This window comes from Eschscholzia californica, unplaced genomic scaffold (assembly GCF_041429995.1).
Source record: "Eschscholzia californica isolate CP2 unplaced genomic scaffold, dmEscCali1.0.p SCAF_4, whole genome shotgun sequence".
Classification (NCBI taxonomy): Eukaryota; Viridiplantae; Streptophyta; class Magnoliopsida; order Ranunculales; family Papaveraceae; genus Eschscholzia; species Eschscholzia californica.
The window spans coordinates 10171533-10188685 of NW_028238461.1; the positions used below are offsets into that span (position 1 = coordinate 10171533).

General features: G+C 35.3%; 2 protein-coding genes across 3 annotated transcripts; both read left to right on the forward strand.

The window, feature by feature from the left end:
* The first annotated feature begins 6295 nt into the window (after positions 1–6295).
* On the forward strand, positions 6296–9715 carry LOC147542507 (chloride channel protein CLC-a-like). The gene is made up of 5 exons (XM_086674108.1): positions 6296–6862; positions 6973–7351; positions 7471–8003; positions 8095–9247; positions 9420–9715. Exons 1-5 carry the CDS (start codon positions 6675–6677, stop codon positions 9516–9518), a joined length of 2352 nt encoding a protein of 783 aa, XP_086530234.1. The 5' UTR covers positions 6296–6674; the 3' UTR covers positions 9519–9715.
* A 4796-nt stretch (positions 9716–14511) lies between these two features.
* Positions 14512–17153, forward strand: LOC147542508 (uncharacterized). Of its 2 annotated transcripts, XM_086674110.1 has the most exons (5): positions 14512–14598; positions 15305–15590; positions 16220–16391; positions 16482–16583; positions 16750–17153. In XM_086674110.1, exons 3-5 carry the CDS (start codon positions 16341–16343, stop codon positions 16939–16941), a joined length of 345 nt encoding a protein of 114 aa, XP_086530236.1. In that variant the 5' UTR covers positions 14512–14598; positions 15305–15590; positions 16220–16340; the 3' UTR covers positions 16942–17153. The 2 variants fall into 2 exon arrangements, with proteins under 2 accessions (XP_086530236.1, XP_086530237.1); XM_086674111.1 differs by lacking the exon at positions 14512–14598 and having other exon boundaries at positions 15334–15580.

Genomic DNA, 17153 nt, shown 5'->3' on the forward strand with positions numbered 1-17153 from the left:
GTCTACTACGTCACACGTAATGGAGTCACGATAATGCGAACCAATGGAGAAAGAGAACGAACATTGTTGTTGTACGTGCAACTCTCTCTGAGAAGAAGTCCAACCGATTTTGTATGGAGTCGGATGGTCGGTTGTCGGAAGGTTTAGTACTTCGATAAGACGGCGAGAAACTATATTTTCCTTACTGCCATTATCAATCATAAAATCACATACCTTGTGGTTAATGGTTAGACGTGATTTGAAAACCTTATTTCTTTCGGGATGATTTGGTGGTGAAAAAAAATTTGTCTCTTTTTGCTCAGGAATTTTAGGGCTCATGATACCAGCTGATGTAGATTGTTGCGGAAGCGTAAAACTAATAGAATTCATCGATAAAAACTAAGAATAAACGATAATAAACGAAGAATAAACTGAAATAATTAAAGGAAGAAGATGCAATCAAGGTGATTTGTATTTGATATTCAATTCAATGTTTCAATAGACAGACTGGACTTCTCTTTTATAGAGATTATTATTTCCTAGATAGACTCAAATAAGAAAGAAAATAAAAGAAGATAACAACTTAAGGATACTTTCCTTGATTGCTAGGACTCATAATTATAGGAACTCAAAATACTAAAATATAGAAACTATGCTAATATAGCAACTTGGCCATCGGGCCCCATAATATCCTGGCCGTGAGGCCCACTTGCCGGATGGTCTCCATCAGCTACATTACCAAATTCAAGCACGTGGTAAATATGTTTACGGAGAACATAACCTAGGGTCCAACTCCAAATTTGAACCAGATAGGAAGGAATTTCCCTGCTCATATTTCCAAATCATCCCAAATTTTGTTGATTCATATCCCTACAAGTGGGTCAAGTGGTCTTTATTTATTTATTTTTTGACAAACTGGTCTCTATTGAATCATACATCATGACAAAAATTTAATTAACAACACAAAAATTAAGAAATGGATAAGAGGGGTCGGAATCCATATCATCCACTCATTCGCTAATAAAATGATAGCCAAGCCGATAAAAAGAAGGCTAGAAATAATTGACAATGTATATCTCCAATTAAGATCTTGAGGACAAGAATTTGCTCGAATGCACAGTCACTTGTGAGAAATAAATCTTCGCCTAAACTAAAGATAGGAGAAATTGGTTTTACATTGTCCATTATTTATCTTCATGTATTTCTTGTAACAACCTAGTTTTAGGAGTTATCGACATCATCTTTATAGATTGTATTAAGTGGTTTTAACTTCATTATTTTTTTTTTTGGGAAGTCGACTACGATCAACGTATGTCGTTACATTTGGCATTAATACATCAAAGATTTGATAAGTTCGATAATCGCATACTCAAACTCTAACAGAACGGGAGCCTATAGTCTAACTAAACAATGGCCTAAAGTCCAAACTACATTATTTATACCTGGAAGGCTAGAACCTTCGGGGCTTTCTGGAGTTTATGTCAACACTTTGGAATCATTTGGGCTACCAACTGTTGACAACTTCATTATTTTTGTCTTTTATATCAAGTAGTGGTCTTAACTTCATTTCCTTTCGGAATTTTTTTTTTTGTTGTTGAAAGATTTGAAACATAATAAGTTCATCACAGAAGTGTTTCCTACCAAAAACTTACAAACTCTAGTTCTCTTGTAAGTGTCCTTTTCATGTAAGGAGTAATCTTATGGTGGTCTATACCCTGGAAGAATATATATGAATGAGAAAGGAGTTGCATCTTCCTCTGAATATGGCCTAAATACATTATCCACCGACTTCAATAAGTACATTCTTATAATATGGATCGTCACTAGGTGGAGAACTTGGAATTCGTACAGGGAGTAAAACTAATAGTAGTACTGTAGAAGTAGGAAGTTCTAAAAGCGCCCACCACAATAACTTGTAGGCGCTCGATTTAAATATAAGTCCCCCTCAAAAGTCAGGTGTAAAAGAGTGTCTAAATCAATTATATTGGGTGCCTATAGAGCTTGCCCATAATAATTGGATAGAGAGAGAGAGAGAATTGGCGAATAGAAAACGTCCCAGTCTAGAACATGTCAATCACATGATGTAGATACCTGTCTCTATCTTCATCTCTCATTTTGAAATCTTCCTTCAATCTTTCCAACTCCATTACAAAATTCGACCTTATCCTTTTTATAAATAATCATGGTATGGGTAAATCAAAATAATTTTCGGGGTATAAAGACTTTATAAAAAGAGTTTCGGTGGTGTAAATTTAATCAGATGGATTTAACTATATGGTGTAATAAGAGATTTGGAGTTGATATGTCAAAGATAAATACAAGTAGAGACATAGTTCCACTTCGCCTTTTCTTTTTTCCCTTTTGTTATATTGCTCTCCTGATAAATGTAACAAGCAGAAATTCAAACATCATAACTCTAGTAAAACGCAAATTTTTCTACTAAACTCATCTACAACATGGTAAAATGCTTTTAAAACAAGGTTTGTCATGTGCAATTAAGAATCCACGTTTGTTAGGTCTCGATATATCACATTTTAAATTCGAGTTCACTAGTAACTTTGCTGTAGTAAACTAATAAAGGTATACTGATTAATTTGATTTTTCTCACGAAAGACTTCGAGCAGCAATTATTTTTTTCATTATTGACACGAAACAAAAAAAGAAATTGGGGTGAATTTAAATTATTTAATTGACCCCAATTAAAAGTTTTGACAATATACTTATCCAACCCAACGTTCTTATTTGATTTTTGGAATTATAATCTTGTTTGTCATCGAAATATCAAAAACATTGTGTGAAAATCAATAACAATAATCATAGAGAAGAAGGAAGAGAAGAAACATTGTGGAGGCTATGAATCTCATTCATTATTAAACTAGGGTTACAACTTAACAAATATATACTAATGATAAAAGACTAAAAGGTCCTTAAAGGGCAAATTACCAAACAACCCCTAACTATTACATATATTATTCTAACACCCTCCCTCAAACTCACGATGCGATTTTGAAAAGTATCGAGAGTTTGCTAACTAAGCAACGAAAGCGTGGAACCGAGTGTGACTTGGTGAACAAGTCACTGCTAAACCGAATACTGCAAATTACTACAAAACCGCTAAACGAAAATCCAATACTCGCAACCAAAATCGAAAATCCAATATTGCCCACCAAAATCCAATATCCGATACTGCCAACCAAAATCCAAAATCCGATGTTGCCAACCAAAATCCAATATCCAATATTGCAAACCAAAATCCAATACTGCTAAACTGCAAAAGGAGAAGAGGAGGAAGAAGATGCAAATGCAATATTGCCCAAAAGAGGAGGAAGAAGATCCAAATGCAATATTTCTCAAAGAGGAGAAGAAGATGCAAATGCAATATTGCCCAAACGAGGAGGAAGAAGATTCAAATGCAATATTGCCCAAAGAGGAGGAAGAAGATGCAAAAGCAATATTGCCCAAAGGAGGAGGAAGAAGATGCAAAAGCAATATTGCCCAAAAGAGGAGGAAGAAGATGCAAATGCAATATTGCCCAAATGAGGAGGAAGAAAATGCAAATGCAATATTGCCAACATTCAAATGCAATACTGCCCACAATCCAAATGCAATACTGCCAACATTCAAATGCAGTACTGCTCAAAATTCAAATGCCTTACTACCCAGAATCCAAATGCAATACTGCCAACAATTCAAATGCAAATCAAAACCACTTTCAAATATTTCAATACCACCACCTCCTCCAAATTCCATAACCACCTTATCGAAAAACCACTCAAATCAAATCCCAACCAAAACTACCATTCAATACCGTCAATGTCATTCAAAACTACCAATCAAATCAAAATTGTCATTCAATACCATTCCAAACTAATTACCATATTAAAGCACTTTTTTTTTACCCCCAAAGATCAAAACAACACCACAAAGAAACTATAGCTAAAGAAATAAGAAGAAGTGCGAAGTAACAATACCAGATCTGTAACGAGAAAATAACTGTTCTGCGGAAACCAAACGGTCCATTGAAGAAAAATGATTTTCCAACTAACACTCCAACCAAACAAGCCCTTGTTCAAATACCACACTTGTTCAATTACTGTTTCAAATACTGCCTCTTCATTTTCACCAAAACTACCCATCAAACAACAAAACCACCTTTTCAATCCACCAAAAAACACCTCCACAAAACAGCCAAACACATTCCAGCCAAAACCGCTCAAACCACCTTCAAAACTACCAAAACCAAACGCACCCTAGCTATCACAACCTCTCTCCTGCTGATTTTTCTAGAAACCACCTTCAACCCGCAAAACCACCTCTTAATCCAACAAAACCGCATCTTCCTTTAATCCAACAAAACCACCCAACAGAAAAAACACCCAACAAAAACAACCTAACCAAAATTTTTTTTTTTTTCAAATCCAATCTACCAATCCACCCATCAAATCAACAACTAAAACCCATCTTCCAAAACCCGTTTCCTAAAACCACCCTTTTCTACCACCTTCTTTTACAATACACAAACCACTCAAATCCAATAAACCACCCATATCTAATAAACCATCTGAATCTTTTGCTAAACTACCTATCCTACTAATAAAATCCCCAATATCAAAACAAAAACCTAAAACCACCTTCATCTTCTCTCTTTCTCAAACCATATAAAAACTTCAAGAACCATGCTCTGATACCATGTGAAAATCAATAACAATAATCATAGAGAAGAAGGAAGAGAAGAAACATTGTGGAGGCTATGAATCTCATTCATTATTAAACTAGGGTTACAACTTAACAAATATATACTAATGATAAAAGACTAAAAGGTCCTTAAAGGGCAAATTACCAAACAACCCCTAACTATTACATATATTATTCTAACACATTGATCTTCTATTCCGTTTTATTTACATCTGGACCGGAAAAAAAACGGCCCTTCAGTTCCCCAAAGGTCGGACTTTGTGCACCGTACACTTGTCTGATCTAATTGTTGATTTCTCCTCCTCCACACATGTATTTATAAACTTTCTTACCTGTCTCACCGAACTTCTCGGATAATGGTCACATGATACATCATGGTCTCCTTTTCTTTTCTTATTTTTCAAACGAATTGCCACATAAACTATATACTATTATTAATTTATTAAAATTAAAGTTTGATTGGATAACATGAGGTGATTATTTTAAGAACCCCATTCATCCTCTTTTGAGAAGAAGGTCAATATTTATGTGAGGTTTAAGTCTAAAATATTGTAGTTAGACACGGAGAACATCTATAAAAAGAAAAAATTTCAGTAAGAATGTTCGCAAAATGGTATACAGTTATGTGAGTTTAATTCGTATTCTGATTTAGTTTTATGAAACTAGTTGAACACTCCCTTCGTCCCACGTTAGATTCTCGTAAAGTGCGAATCTATGATAAGAACAACAAATCATACATCACAGTTCATGTAACTCTTTCACCGAGACTCGATTCTACGACTTCATAGACTTAAGAAGGAGTGTCCAATCAGTGCACCTAAAGGTAACTAGGACACGTAGTACTTTCTTTTCTTCTCAGTCAAACTAATTTTCACACTAAATCAATTTATCAATGCCATCCTTAATATCATTCAACTTCAAAAAGAAATCCTTACTATCATTCAAGAACAATATTATCCTTAAAATATTCAATTAATTCAAGTAGCCGACCATGATTAAACCATACAATATTCACATGTGGATGAACAAAAGGATTTGTTTAGTAGAGTTGACATAAACATCATTTTCCAACAAATAAATTCAAGATTTTCAGAGATCATGATTTTTATGATACAGGTGTTTTAATTGTTTTATATTCATTGGGTTCTTTTTTGTTGCAAATATATTCATTAGGTTAGTTTGGCACTTTCTCAATGGTCAAATTTGCACAAAATCGACAACAAAAACTAAAACAAAAGAAAGGTGATAAAGACGAACGACACACCACACTCCTGTACAAATTTGGGCGCTATAGTTGGCCCCTCTATTGATAATTTTAGGTGCATTTTTATCTATTTTTTTTCTCTTTGTTATTGTACATTTCTCATTCTGAAAATATTAATACTCACATATGGATGTATTGTAAATTGCATTTTTCATTCCGAAAATATTAATACTCACATATAGATGTATTGTAAATTCGAACTGATGTAATTTTTGTTTTCTTTGTATAGAGGTGGGAATACATCTTGAAGGAATTTGAACCTAGAACGCCTGAGACCTTGAGGTAAGAGACAAAGTTCTACATAACGAAATTTTTATGCAGTTTTATCTATTGATTATATAAATAAAAAAAACTTTTATACCATGAATTTGTGTTTTCTTTTGGCCACCAAAAGTTTGGATTATACTACTTAGTTACTTTCACATTCATTTATACCCAAAGCTAAAAAAGAATGAAGAACTTTATCCAACATAATGGGAAATCTATATAATAATCAAATGCTCTAAATTAAGATGCCAAAAATATATAAAATAATCAATTTTCCACTAGCCTTTATTTTTCTTATCTTAAGAGATTTAAATTATAAATGGGTATCAATAATGTTTTCTTCTACTAGAAATTTAGTCTTCAATATCTAGATACAAGGTCTAGCAGTTTCCTCTGCTTATCCTGCAACAAACAACAAAGCAATTCTCTTTCTCTCTCTCTCTCTCTCTCTCTCAATTGTGCATCTTCAATGGAGGAAAATTCAAATCAATATGATGAACAAACAAATAATTACCATTACTTTGAAGGAGAAGAAGAAAGAGACCCAGAGAACAATTCTTTACAACAACCACTTCTCAAGAGAAACAGAACACTTTCTTCAAGCCATTTAGCTATCATTGGAACTAAAGTTTCTCATATAGAAAGCTTAGATTATGAGTATAAATTCATCATCTTATCTCATTTCTTGATTCAAATCTTCATCATTTTACTAATCTATTTCTCATTACTAAACTTGGGTTGTTTTGAATTTTCCTTTTTGAATTCAGGATTAATGAGAATGATCTATTTAAACATGATTGGAGAAGTAGATCAAAAGTTCAAGTTCTTCAATATATATTAATGAAATGGTTATTAGCTTTCCTTGTTGGACTTCTAACTGGTGTTATAGCTACTCTTATCAATCTTGCTATCGAAAATATCGCCGGATTCAAATTACTAGCTATAGCCAACTTTGTCAAGCAAGAAAGGTACTTAATGGGGTTCTTATATTTTACAGGAGCTAACCTAGCTCTTACTACAGTTGCTTCTATTCTTGTTGTGTGCTTTGCTCCAACTGCAGCTGGCCCGGGTATACCCGAAATCAAAGCTTATCTTAATGGGATTGATACACCAAATATGTTCGGTGCTTCGACGTTGATTGTCAAGGTATTTTAGCACCTTGAATCTTTAGTATAACTAGATTTAACAAATGGGTATGATTAGATATTCATGAAGAGTGGTAGAATGATCTTAGATATTCGAAATTTGCATTTTTGTTTTTGCAGATAATTGGTAGTATAGGAGCTGTCTCAGCTGGTTTAGATTTAGGAAAAGAAGGCCCATTAGTTCATATTGGATCTTGTCTTGCTTCTTTACTAGGCCAAGGTGGACCAGACAATTATCGAATCAAATGGAGATGGATGCGTTACTTCAACAACGATAGAGATCGTCGAGATCTCATTACTTGTGGAGCCGCCTCTGGTGTCTGTGCCGCTTTTCGGTCACCGGTCGGTGGTGTATTGTTTGCTCTTGAAGAGGTAGCTACATGGTGGAGGAGTGCTCTTTTATGGAGAACTTTCTTTAGCACCGCTGTTGTGGTGGTTGTTCTTAGAGCTTTCATGGAGTTCTGCAAATCGGGGAATTGCGGGCTATTTGGACAAGGCGGGCTTATTATGTTCGACGTGAGTGATGTTACTGTTAGATACCATACTATGGATCTCATACCAGTAGTTATAATTGGAGTGATTGGTGGAGTTTTAGGAAGTCTTTACAATTATCTTCTTCACAAGGTTCTCAGGGTTTACAATCTCATCAACGAGTAAGCAAATACCCGAAAACTTTGCAATTCTTCGAATTTTTTCATCCCGAGATATCGGAATTCTGATACGGGTGGTGCTGTTTTCTTGCAGGAAAGGGAGATTACACAAGCTTCTACTTAGTCTTGTTGTTTCTGTTTTCACCTCTGTGTGTCTTTACTGCCTTCCTTTCTTTGCTGGTTGTGCTCCTTGTGATCCATCCCTTCCAGAGGGCACCTGCCCTACTACTGGTAGGACTGGAAATTTCAAGCAATTCAACTGCCCCGCTGGTTATTATAACGATTTAGCTAGTCTTCTTCATACCACAAACGATGATGCAGTTCGAAACATCTTCTCTACTTCCACCCCAACGGAGTTTCACCCATTTTCTCTCGCAATTTACTTTGCTGTCTATTGTGTATTAGGCCTCATTACTTTCGGAATTGCAGTTCCCTCCGGGCTTTTCCTACCCATTATTCTCATGGGCTCAGCTTATGGACGTTTACTCGGGCTTGCCATGGGCTCCTATACACACATGGATCAGGGCCTCTACGCCGTACTTGGAGCTGCCTCTCTCATGGCTGGATCCATGAGAATGACTGTCTCTCTGTGCGTAATCTTCCTTGAGCTCACCAATAATCTTCTTCTCCTCCCCATAACAATGCTTGTCTTGCTCATAGCAAAAACGGTAGGAGACGGGTTTAATCCAAGCATATACGAGATCATTTTGCATCTAAAAGGCCTACCCTTTTTAGATGCCAACCCAGAGCCATGGATGAGGAACTTAACTGTCGCGGAGCTTGCTGATGCTAAACCCCCCATAATTACTCTCTGTGGGGTCGAAAAGGTATCAAAAATCGTTGAAGTCTTAAGAAACACAACACACAATGGTTTCCCTGTTGTCGATGAAGGCGTTGTCCCGCCAATTGGATTGCCAGATGGTGCATCAGAACTTCATGGAATTGTTCTTAGAGCTCACCTTCTTGCAGTACTAAAAAAGAAGTGGTTCTTGAGAGAAAGAAAAAGAACAGAAGAATGGGAAGTAAGACAAGTATTTACATCTGTTGATCTAGCTGAACGAGGAGGAAAGATCGAAGAAGTAATTGTAACAAAAGATGAGATGGATTTATATGTAGATTTGCATCCTCTTACCAATACGACTCCTTACACCGTTGTTGAAAGCATGTCGGTAGCTAAGGCACTCGTGCTCTTTCGCCAAGTTGGGCTTCGTCATATGCTCATTGTGCCTAAGTATCAAGCAAATGGGGTGAGTTTTCTAACACATTTTTCATTCACTTTATAATACCATATATTCACCCAAAATCACATAGTAAGAACCTAGTACTAACTCGTAAGCCACTTTATGCCCAAATTTAAGGCGAATATTGCTCGAAATATTTAGACATTTACTGATGAATTTTGTGATATTGGTTTTGTAGGTGTCACCCGTTGTTGGAATCTTGACGAGGCAAGATTTGTTGGCTCATAATATTTTAAGCGCTTTTCCTCATATAGCGAAAAACAAGAAGGAAAAATGAAACAACTCTCTCAACACTTTGGATAGCTAAATTTCCACATAAAGATTTGTATTCCTTTATATTTGTATTCAATTTTCATTCTTTAGTTACTTTTATATCTTTGAAGGTATAGTAAATCATATGTTTTTAGGAATTCGATCTTTGTAAACTATTTTTTATGCATATTATATAGTAAAGAATAAGCAAGTTTCTTTTCATTAGTGAACGAATTAGGTAATGCGTTTTCTTTTTTTTGGTCATTTTCTAAGTTAGATATGAAATCTGGGCGTTTGCCTGATTGACCTAAGTAGCAAATTGAGTCAATTGTTTGAATTGCTAATTCGAATTGATTTTGGATATATTAGATTCAACGATTCAAATTCAAATTCAGCCGAGTCAAATTTCAAGAATGAAAAAAAAAAAATACAAGCACCACCTAATTGTCTGAAGATCGACTCCGTACAAAACGCCTGACCCAGTTGTACTCAAAAATCAAAACCAACCAGTAAGACGAGCCAAAAATAACATAACATTATGAAAATTGATTTAAGACCTGGAGTCAGATTTCAAATCTGACTTCCCCAATCTAGCTCCTTTTTCTCTCCCTAACACTCAATTAACCACTCACATGGCTTCCGTCGCCTCTATTCCGTTTCCCCTCTTCCAATCGCGAAACCCTAAGGATGATTTAAGGTTGGCTCTATTTCTTATGTGCTGACATTTGAATTCAATTGTTTTCCCGCCCAATTTCTAGGGTTTATGAGTTTTTTGATATTTATGTATTTATATGTTTGAAGCATTTGTTGTTCAGTACGACTGATCAATCAGCTAAGGCAAAACCCTAGACTTTGAATTTCATCTTTGAGAATTTAGCCTTTTTTGTTTTTGTTTTGTATCTTGGTGAATTGAATTTTTCTTTTTTCTCTTAAATTTGTCAGCTTGTGATAGGGTCTCAATGATTTCTTCCAAACAAGATTGAAAATTTATATCATGTTATATGATCATTATGGAGCTCACTTCTAGTGCTGCTAAGCCTGGATTTTGTCTCAGCTTTTAACACCCTAACCGAAGTCAATGGATACGGGGTTTTGTTTCCGACTAGGCTCCACGAGCCTACTCAGAAGGGTTCCATTTTACTGAGTTTGAGCACACACCTACAGGCCCAGGCTCCAGGCACCCTCCCTAGTAGTACGAGATATATATCCTATAAGTAATATGCGAAAATGATATTCTATAAGCAATCTGCGAAAATGATATTCTATAAGCAATACGCGAAAATGATATCCTTTAAGCAATCATTTTAGATATTATATCCGATATGTTTTTATGGGCATTTAGATACGAAAAACTCGGGACTCAAGTGTTATGGTTTTCAATTTTCATGTATTCCTCTTCTATTGGGACACTTTCATGATGTGAGGAGTCCGGCGGCGAAACACTTGAGGGGTATAATTTAGAAATATCACTTATTATACGGATATGGGCATATCCGTATCCGAATCCGAATCCGATAAGCTATCCAAATTCGAAAATTATCCGACGGATATTAGAAATCAATATCCGAATCTGATAATATTAACGAATATGGGATAATATCCGAAACTATAACGAAATTTCAAATTTTTTTCTTTAAATTTTTAGCCATTAGATCTAAATAATAAATCTCAGTCATACATTTTATATATTATTGTGAATAAATTTAAATTTTTATAAATTTTTATATATTTTATCGGATACGGATATTTATCGGATCGAATATGAGTGTATCCGTATCCGATATCTGATAAGCAGATATCTGATAAGGAATATCCGAATCCGAAATTATATTTTTTTCAAGATTCGAATACGGATGCGGATCGGATGTCGAATATTCGGATATCCATCGAATATATATGGATCATATCTTCTTCTACTTTACACCATAATATATATAGGACAGCGCTTCATGGAAAGCTAAATAGTTTCCGGGGTGTGAAGACTTAGTCAAAAATTGGTCAATTTTGTTTGACAATTTTATTTAGGAGGAAAGCAAAATACTTCTCCACCTCAGCTCTCTCTCTCTCTCCACCTCACCTCACTCTCTCTCCACCTCACCTCTATCTTCTCCGATTAAGTCGCCGGGCGGAAAATTTTCCGGCCGGCGACCATTAAAAAAAAAAAAAAATTTCACTCCCACTCTCTCTCTCTAGAAACCCCGGCGAAGGGGTTTCCCTTCGCCGGAGTTCCGGTCTGTTCTTCAACAGATCCGATCTGGTCTGTTATTCAACAGGCCAGATCGGTATGTTCTTTATGTCGTAACCCTAGAAGAGATACAGGAAAACAAATACTATCTTCATGAGAGAATAAACCTGGTATTCCTCCCAACATCATCTTTCATATTTTCTTCAACCTTTTGTAACTCCAAAACTATGGTTAGATCCAAATTTCAAATATATTTTTCTGCATGTCTCGTAATAAATTTTAATTAACAGTCCGTTGTGCGATGACTTCATATGAATATTGTTCCCCTTATTAAAACAAGACGAGTCTGATTAGGTGAGTCAGTTTCTAATATGACTGAATTAGAATAAAATTCGTCAGCTTACCACCATATGGATCTGCCAACTCACCCCAATAATCATAAACCAACCTATGTGATTCCAACTTATTTATACCGTCAATGTCTATACTCGTCTGATTTCCACTCCTACTCATGCCTTAATTTTGGTGGGACAAACAAGCTCAACCTGTAGTTAAGCAGCGGGACTCATTCGAGCAACAGGTAGGGGCGCGTCATCGGTGGCATTGGGTCACAGGTGCCAGTGTCGTGGCTCGGGACCATGGGCTTTATTCCCAACCCTAATATGTTGGTGGGGTGTTATAAATCATATTATAACGACTTCTTCCCGCCTTCTCCTTCCCCAAAACACTAATAGAAAGAAAAACCTGCTAGTTTTCAGTCACCCCCCTAACCCTAGATGGGAAGAAGACATGGAAGAAGAGACGAGAGATTTGATGGAAAAACAGAAGTTTTCAAGGTATATATATATATATATATATATATGTGTGTGTGTGTGTGTGTGTGTGGATCATCTCTTCTACTTCGGTTCTTTTTTCCAAAAACTGTTTTATTCTTCTTTTAAATCATATTTAGGGTATAATTCTACTGAAACTCTTCCATATTCGGTGCCAACGATGAAGATTTAGGGTTTCAATTTGGTTACCATTCACAAGATTGCTTTTTTATTTGTCTGCTAGTATATGTTACTATTTTAGAGATTGAAGATCTCGTAAGTTATTGGTATTTATTGAAACTTATTTGAAAAGAAAATTACTGTTAAATAATAATCTCATCACATACGACTATACGAGGGGCCAGTTTCTCAAATCTTAGAAAGAAAAACATAGAGGTGAAAAACGGGGTGGTGTTGTTCAACCAACCCCGAACCTTAAAAGGCAAAAAACGAGAAGATAACGATGAGAGGCTTAATGCTCAAACCGAAGGTTCTAGGTATATATGTGGATCATATCTTCTTCTACTTTACACCATAATATATATACTAAAATAACCGTATAAATGAATTCTCGTGCCATCAGATAGCCATATTGAATGTAATGAAATCCAGTGCCAATCCAAAGTGCACATCAACAAAATTCGAGACATAGAAAAAAATTTCGACAACACCATTTTCAGATATACAAAGAGGAAATTAAACTCTCAAGCAGACAAGCTGGCTAAATGGGCACGTAAGAAGAACAAGTGCAAGATATGGAAGAATGTTCCTTTCTTTTTAATTGAACAGTAATAGTATTTTAGTTTAATTAATATAATGTACTCTTTAACAAAAAAAAAAAAAAATGTAATGAAATACAATGTAAAATTAGCTTAAGGGGATTATTTTAGAAGTTGGATATCTTTAGACTTTAGGAAGTCAATCTAAAAGACGGCGGCTTTGGGGAATAAAGAAAAGTCTCAGGGGAATAAAGATTTTCGTCAGCTAGATCTGACTTATGGGACATTTTTATTTTGAGTCTAAAAATTAATTTTTTTGACTTTTGCTACCTAATCTTCATCTCCACCTCTCTTCCTCTATGTCTTCTGCTCATCCTCTCTTATCTTTCTCTTTGTGCTACTAATTCTCTCTCTATCGTTTTCATTGATGTTCTTTCTCTATCTCATTGTTGTTCATTCTCTTTGGGTTTCTTTTGTTTATCGCTACAAGACAACTCTCTCCTCTCATTTTTCTCGCTCTAAACCGTGGAACCTTTATTTCTCTCACTACAAATCCTAATCAAAGTCAAACCCTGAATCATAATCTAAGTGTTTTCCCAATCAAGAGGATTCAAGAGAGACAACCTCCATGCTTAACGCCACTATGTAACAGAAATTGATTCATCCAAAACCCTAATGGTAAATAATGAATTCATATAATCCCTCATCTAGATAATACATGGAAACCCACACAAAATATGAAAATTCTCCACCCCTATTAATTTCGAGTATTAAGATCCAACCACCACTGGATTCATTGATTCTAGCCTTTCCAATGGGTTGAATATAAGAGAAACGAAAAATGATGACGGTAAAAAATTTGGGAAAGAAATTGCCTTAAGAAGATATGAAATTTCGATGTCTATTGAAGAATTAATGCTGAAAAATTCAAGTAAGAAATTGTCAGATATCGTGGATTTGATAAATTTATTGATTGTCCAGATGAAGAATTTGGGAAACCTATTCTAACAGGGTATGGATGGAAAGAAAGAAAAAAGGATTAGAAATAATTCAGAAGAAGTTAAATTGTTGAGGGTTGTGGTGGAAAGGCAGAAATTGAAGGATTAGGTTCTGATCAATTCTAGAGAGAGAGAGAATAATCCAGAGATAGAGGAAGAGAGAGAAAAAAAAAATGAAGAGATGAAGATTACGGGGTGAAAAATAATGAAGTATATTTTCGGACCCAAAATAAAAATGTCTCTTATGTCAAGTCTAGTTGACCAAAGTCTTTATTTCCTTGAGACTTTTCTTTAATCCCCAAAGCCGCGGCCATCTAAAATTAGCCCTTATATAAACCGACTTGTTCAACGGGTCAGATTAGACAATTGGATTAAGATGGGGCATCTTTTTGTAGGTTATAAATAAGAGTTAATTCCTATATGGCCCCCTACTTTGTGACCAGCTTCCTTTATGGCCCCTAAATTTTTGTTAATTCAAATATGGCCCCCTATTTTCATGGAAATGTCATAACTACCCTTCCCATTAATATATTTTCAAAATAAAATTAAAAACAAAAACTTAAATTCCACCTCACTTCCCTCTCCACCACTCATCTCTGTCCACGTCACCTATCTCTCCACCACTCATCTCTGTCCACGTCATCTATCCCTTCGCCGGAATCTTTAGAGAGAGAGAGAGATGAGTGAAAAAAAAAAAATTTTTTTTTTTTTTTTTAGTTTGAAGGTCGCCGGCCGGAAAATTTTCCGGTCGGCGACCTTCATGAAGTGCTGACTTGGAGAGAGGGAGAGAGAGAGGTGAGTGAATTTTTTTTTTTTTTTTTTTTTAAATTTGATGGTCGCTGGCCGGAAAATTTTTCCGGCCGGCGACCTTCATGAGAGTGCTGACTTGGAGAGAGAGAGATAGGTGACGTGGAGAGAGATGAGTGTTGGAGAGGGAAGTGAGGTGGAATTTAGGTTTTTGTTTTTAATTTTATTTTGAAAATATATTAATCGGAAGGGTAGTTATGACATTTCCATGAAAATAGGGGGCCATATTTGAATTTACAAAAATTTGGGGGCCATAAAGGAAGCTGGTCACAAAGTAGGGGGCCATATAGGAATTAACTCTATAAATAATCATCTGACCACATACGGGAAGCCAGTTTCTCAAACCCTAGAAAGAAAATCATGGAGGTGGAAAACGCTGTGACGTTGTTCAACCAATCCCCTAACCCTAAAAGGCAAAAACGAGAGGAAAACATTGATTATGATGAAGAGTCGAGATAAGGAGAGGAAAACATTGATTATGAAAGAGAGTGGAGAGAACTAGAAGAAGAAGACATTGATTATGAAAGAGAGTCGAGAGATTTAATGAAGCAACTGAAGGTTGCCAGGTATATATGGGTCATCTATTCTTCTTCTTTATCTCTTTTTTCCCCAATTCTATCTTTTGATGACTGTGATTTAGGGCTTCAATTTGATTAGTATTGATAGGATTTCTTTGTTTATCGTCTATGTTTAGATTTCATTCTATTCCTGCTTCTAGAATAATGTTATAAATCTTATTCTCGGGTGGTTTGTTTGGATGAAGATATTTGTAACGTAGGTTAAGATTCATAATTCAATCAATGTTTTAGTCCTGAATATGTCATGATTGTAGAGTTACACATTAATAATTTCATGAGTTAAACCCTAGCTTTTGGATCAGATTGTTGCTGTAATTTATGTTTTTAGTCCCTTGTATCATTTGGGGTATAGTAGGTTATACTGATTAGTAAACCCTAGCTTTTGGATTCGTTTTTGGCTGTAATTTATGTTTTTAGTCCCCTTCTATCATTTAGGGTACATGTTATATCCATGAGTAAATCCTAGCGCGTGGTCACTCGTCGAGTACCATCGGCAACGGTTCTGTTTTACATTTTTTTTATCGGTCATTCGGGGTATAGTATGTTATAATGATGAAATTTAAGAATACATCTCATGCATGAGATACTATAAATTTACACAATTTTTTGATTGTAGACTTATGTTAGCAATTGATTAATTAGTGGAAGGACTTGTCATTTGAAGATCAGGTGAATGAAGGTTGGAATTTAAGTTTGGATGATTTTTACGTAAGTATGCGGTGAGAGAGAGAGACCTAGGCTGAAGCTAATGGAGGGAGTTAAGAAAGAAGATATAATAAAGGAACTTAAGCTCTATGAGGTAATAATAATAATAATATATGGAATTCTATTGTTATTATATCAGTTTTCAGATATTTTTCATCACTCTAATTTACCTTTCTTTTCTCAGGAGTTGCAAAATTTTTGTCATGCCCAATATGGTGCCTTCCGGGTCAGTGTTATTGAAAGACGTATTCCTCAATGGTTCGGGATTATGAGAAAATTAAGCAAGGTAGACTTTCTGTCTCACTCTCTCTATCCCTCTCACTCTTCCCCCCTCTCTGTCTCTCTGTAGTGAATGCTATTATGGAGTATTTGTTAACTTTCTCTCTCTGTAATAACTACTATTATGGAGTATTTGTTTTGAGTCATGATATTTTAGATCTAATATGAAGCAGATTGAAAATGTTCATGAGAAGTTACTTGAAGACAAAGCTGTTCGAAGAGTACACTATCATACGATCTTTGGGGAACTTGAGACGATTGCCGATCGTGTCGGAAAAGAAGTTGACATTGGAGAAACAACCTATGAGGTATATATATATATATACCAACAACCAACAAGGTTTCACACAGAAGCACCCATTTAATAAGTATTTTCGAATAGAATTTTTAATTAGAGTCAATAATACTTAATACATCTCAAAATAACTTGAATATTTTAAATCTATATTACAGTTAGTTAGAAGTCAAAGTCTTTTTGGAACTCGCTGTAATGTCTTGTCCTGTGATTAACAAAGTAGAATCCCATATATTGTTTGTCTATTAAAAAATCCTGAAGTAAAAAATACGAGGTTTCACA

Coding starts and splice junctions, on each gene's coding strand:
- LOC147542508 (XM_086674110.1), top strand. CDS start 16,341: ATGGAGGGAGTTAAGAAAGAAGATATAATAAAGGAACTTAAGCTCTAT. Junction 16,392..16,481: donor AGGAACTTAAGCTCTATGAG/GTAATAATAATA, acceptor TTCTTTTCTCAG/GAGTTGCAAAATTTTTGTCA. Junction 16,584..16,749: donor TTATGAGAAAATTAAGCAAG/GTAGACTTTCTG, acceptor AATATGAAGCAG/ATTGAAAATGTTCATGAGAA.
- LOC147542507 (XM_086674108.1), top strand. CDS start 6,675: ATGGAGGAAAATTCAAATCAATATGATGAACAAACAAATAATTACCAT. Junction 6,863..6,972: donor ATAGAAAGCTTAGATTATGA/GTATAAATTCAT, acceptor TTTTGAATTCAG/GATTAATGAGAATGATCTAT. Junction 7,352..7,470: donor CTTCGACGTTGATTGTCAAG/GTATTTTAGCAC, acceptor TTGTTTTTGCAG/ATAATTGGTAGTATAGGAGC.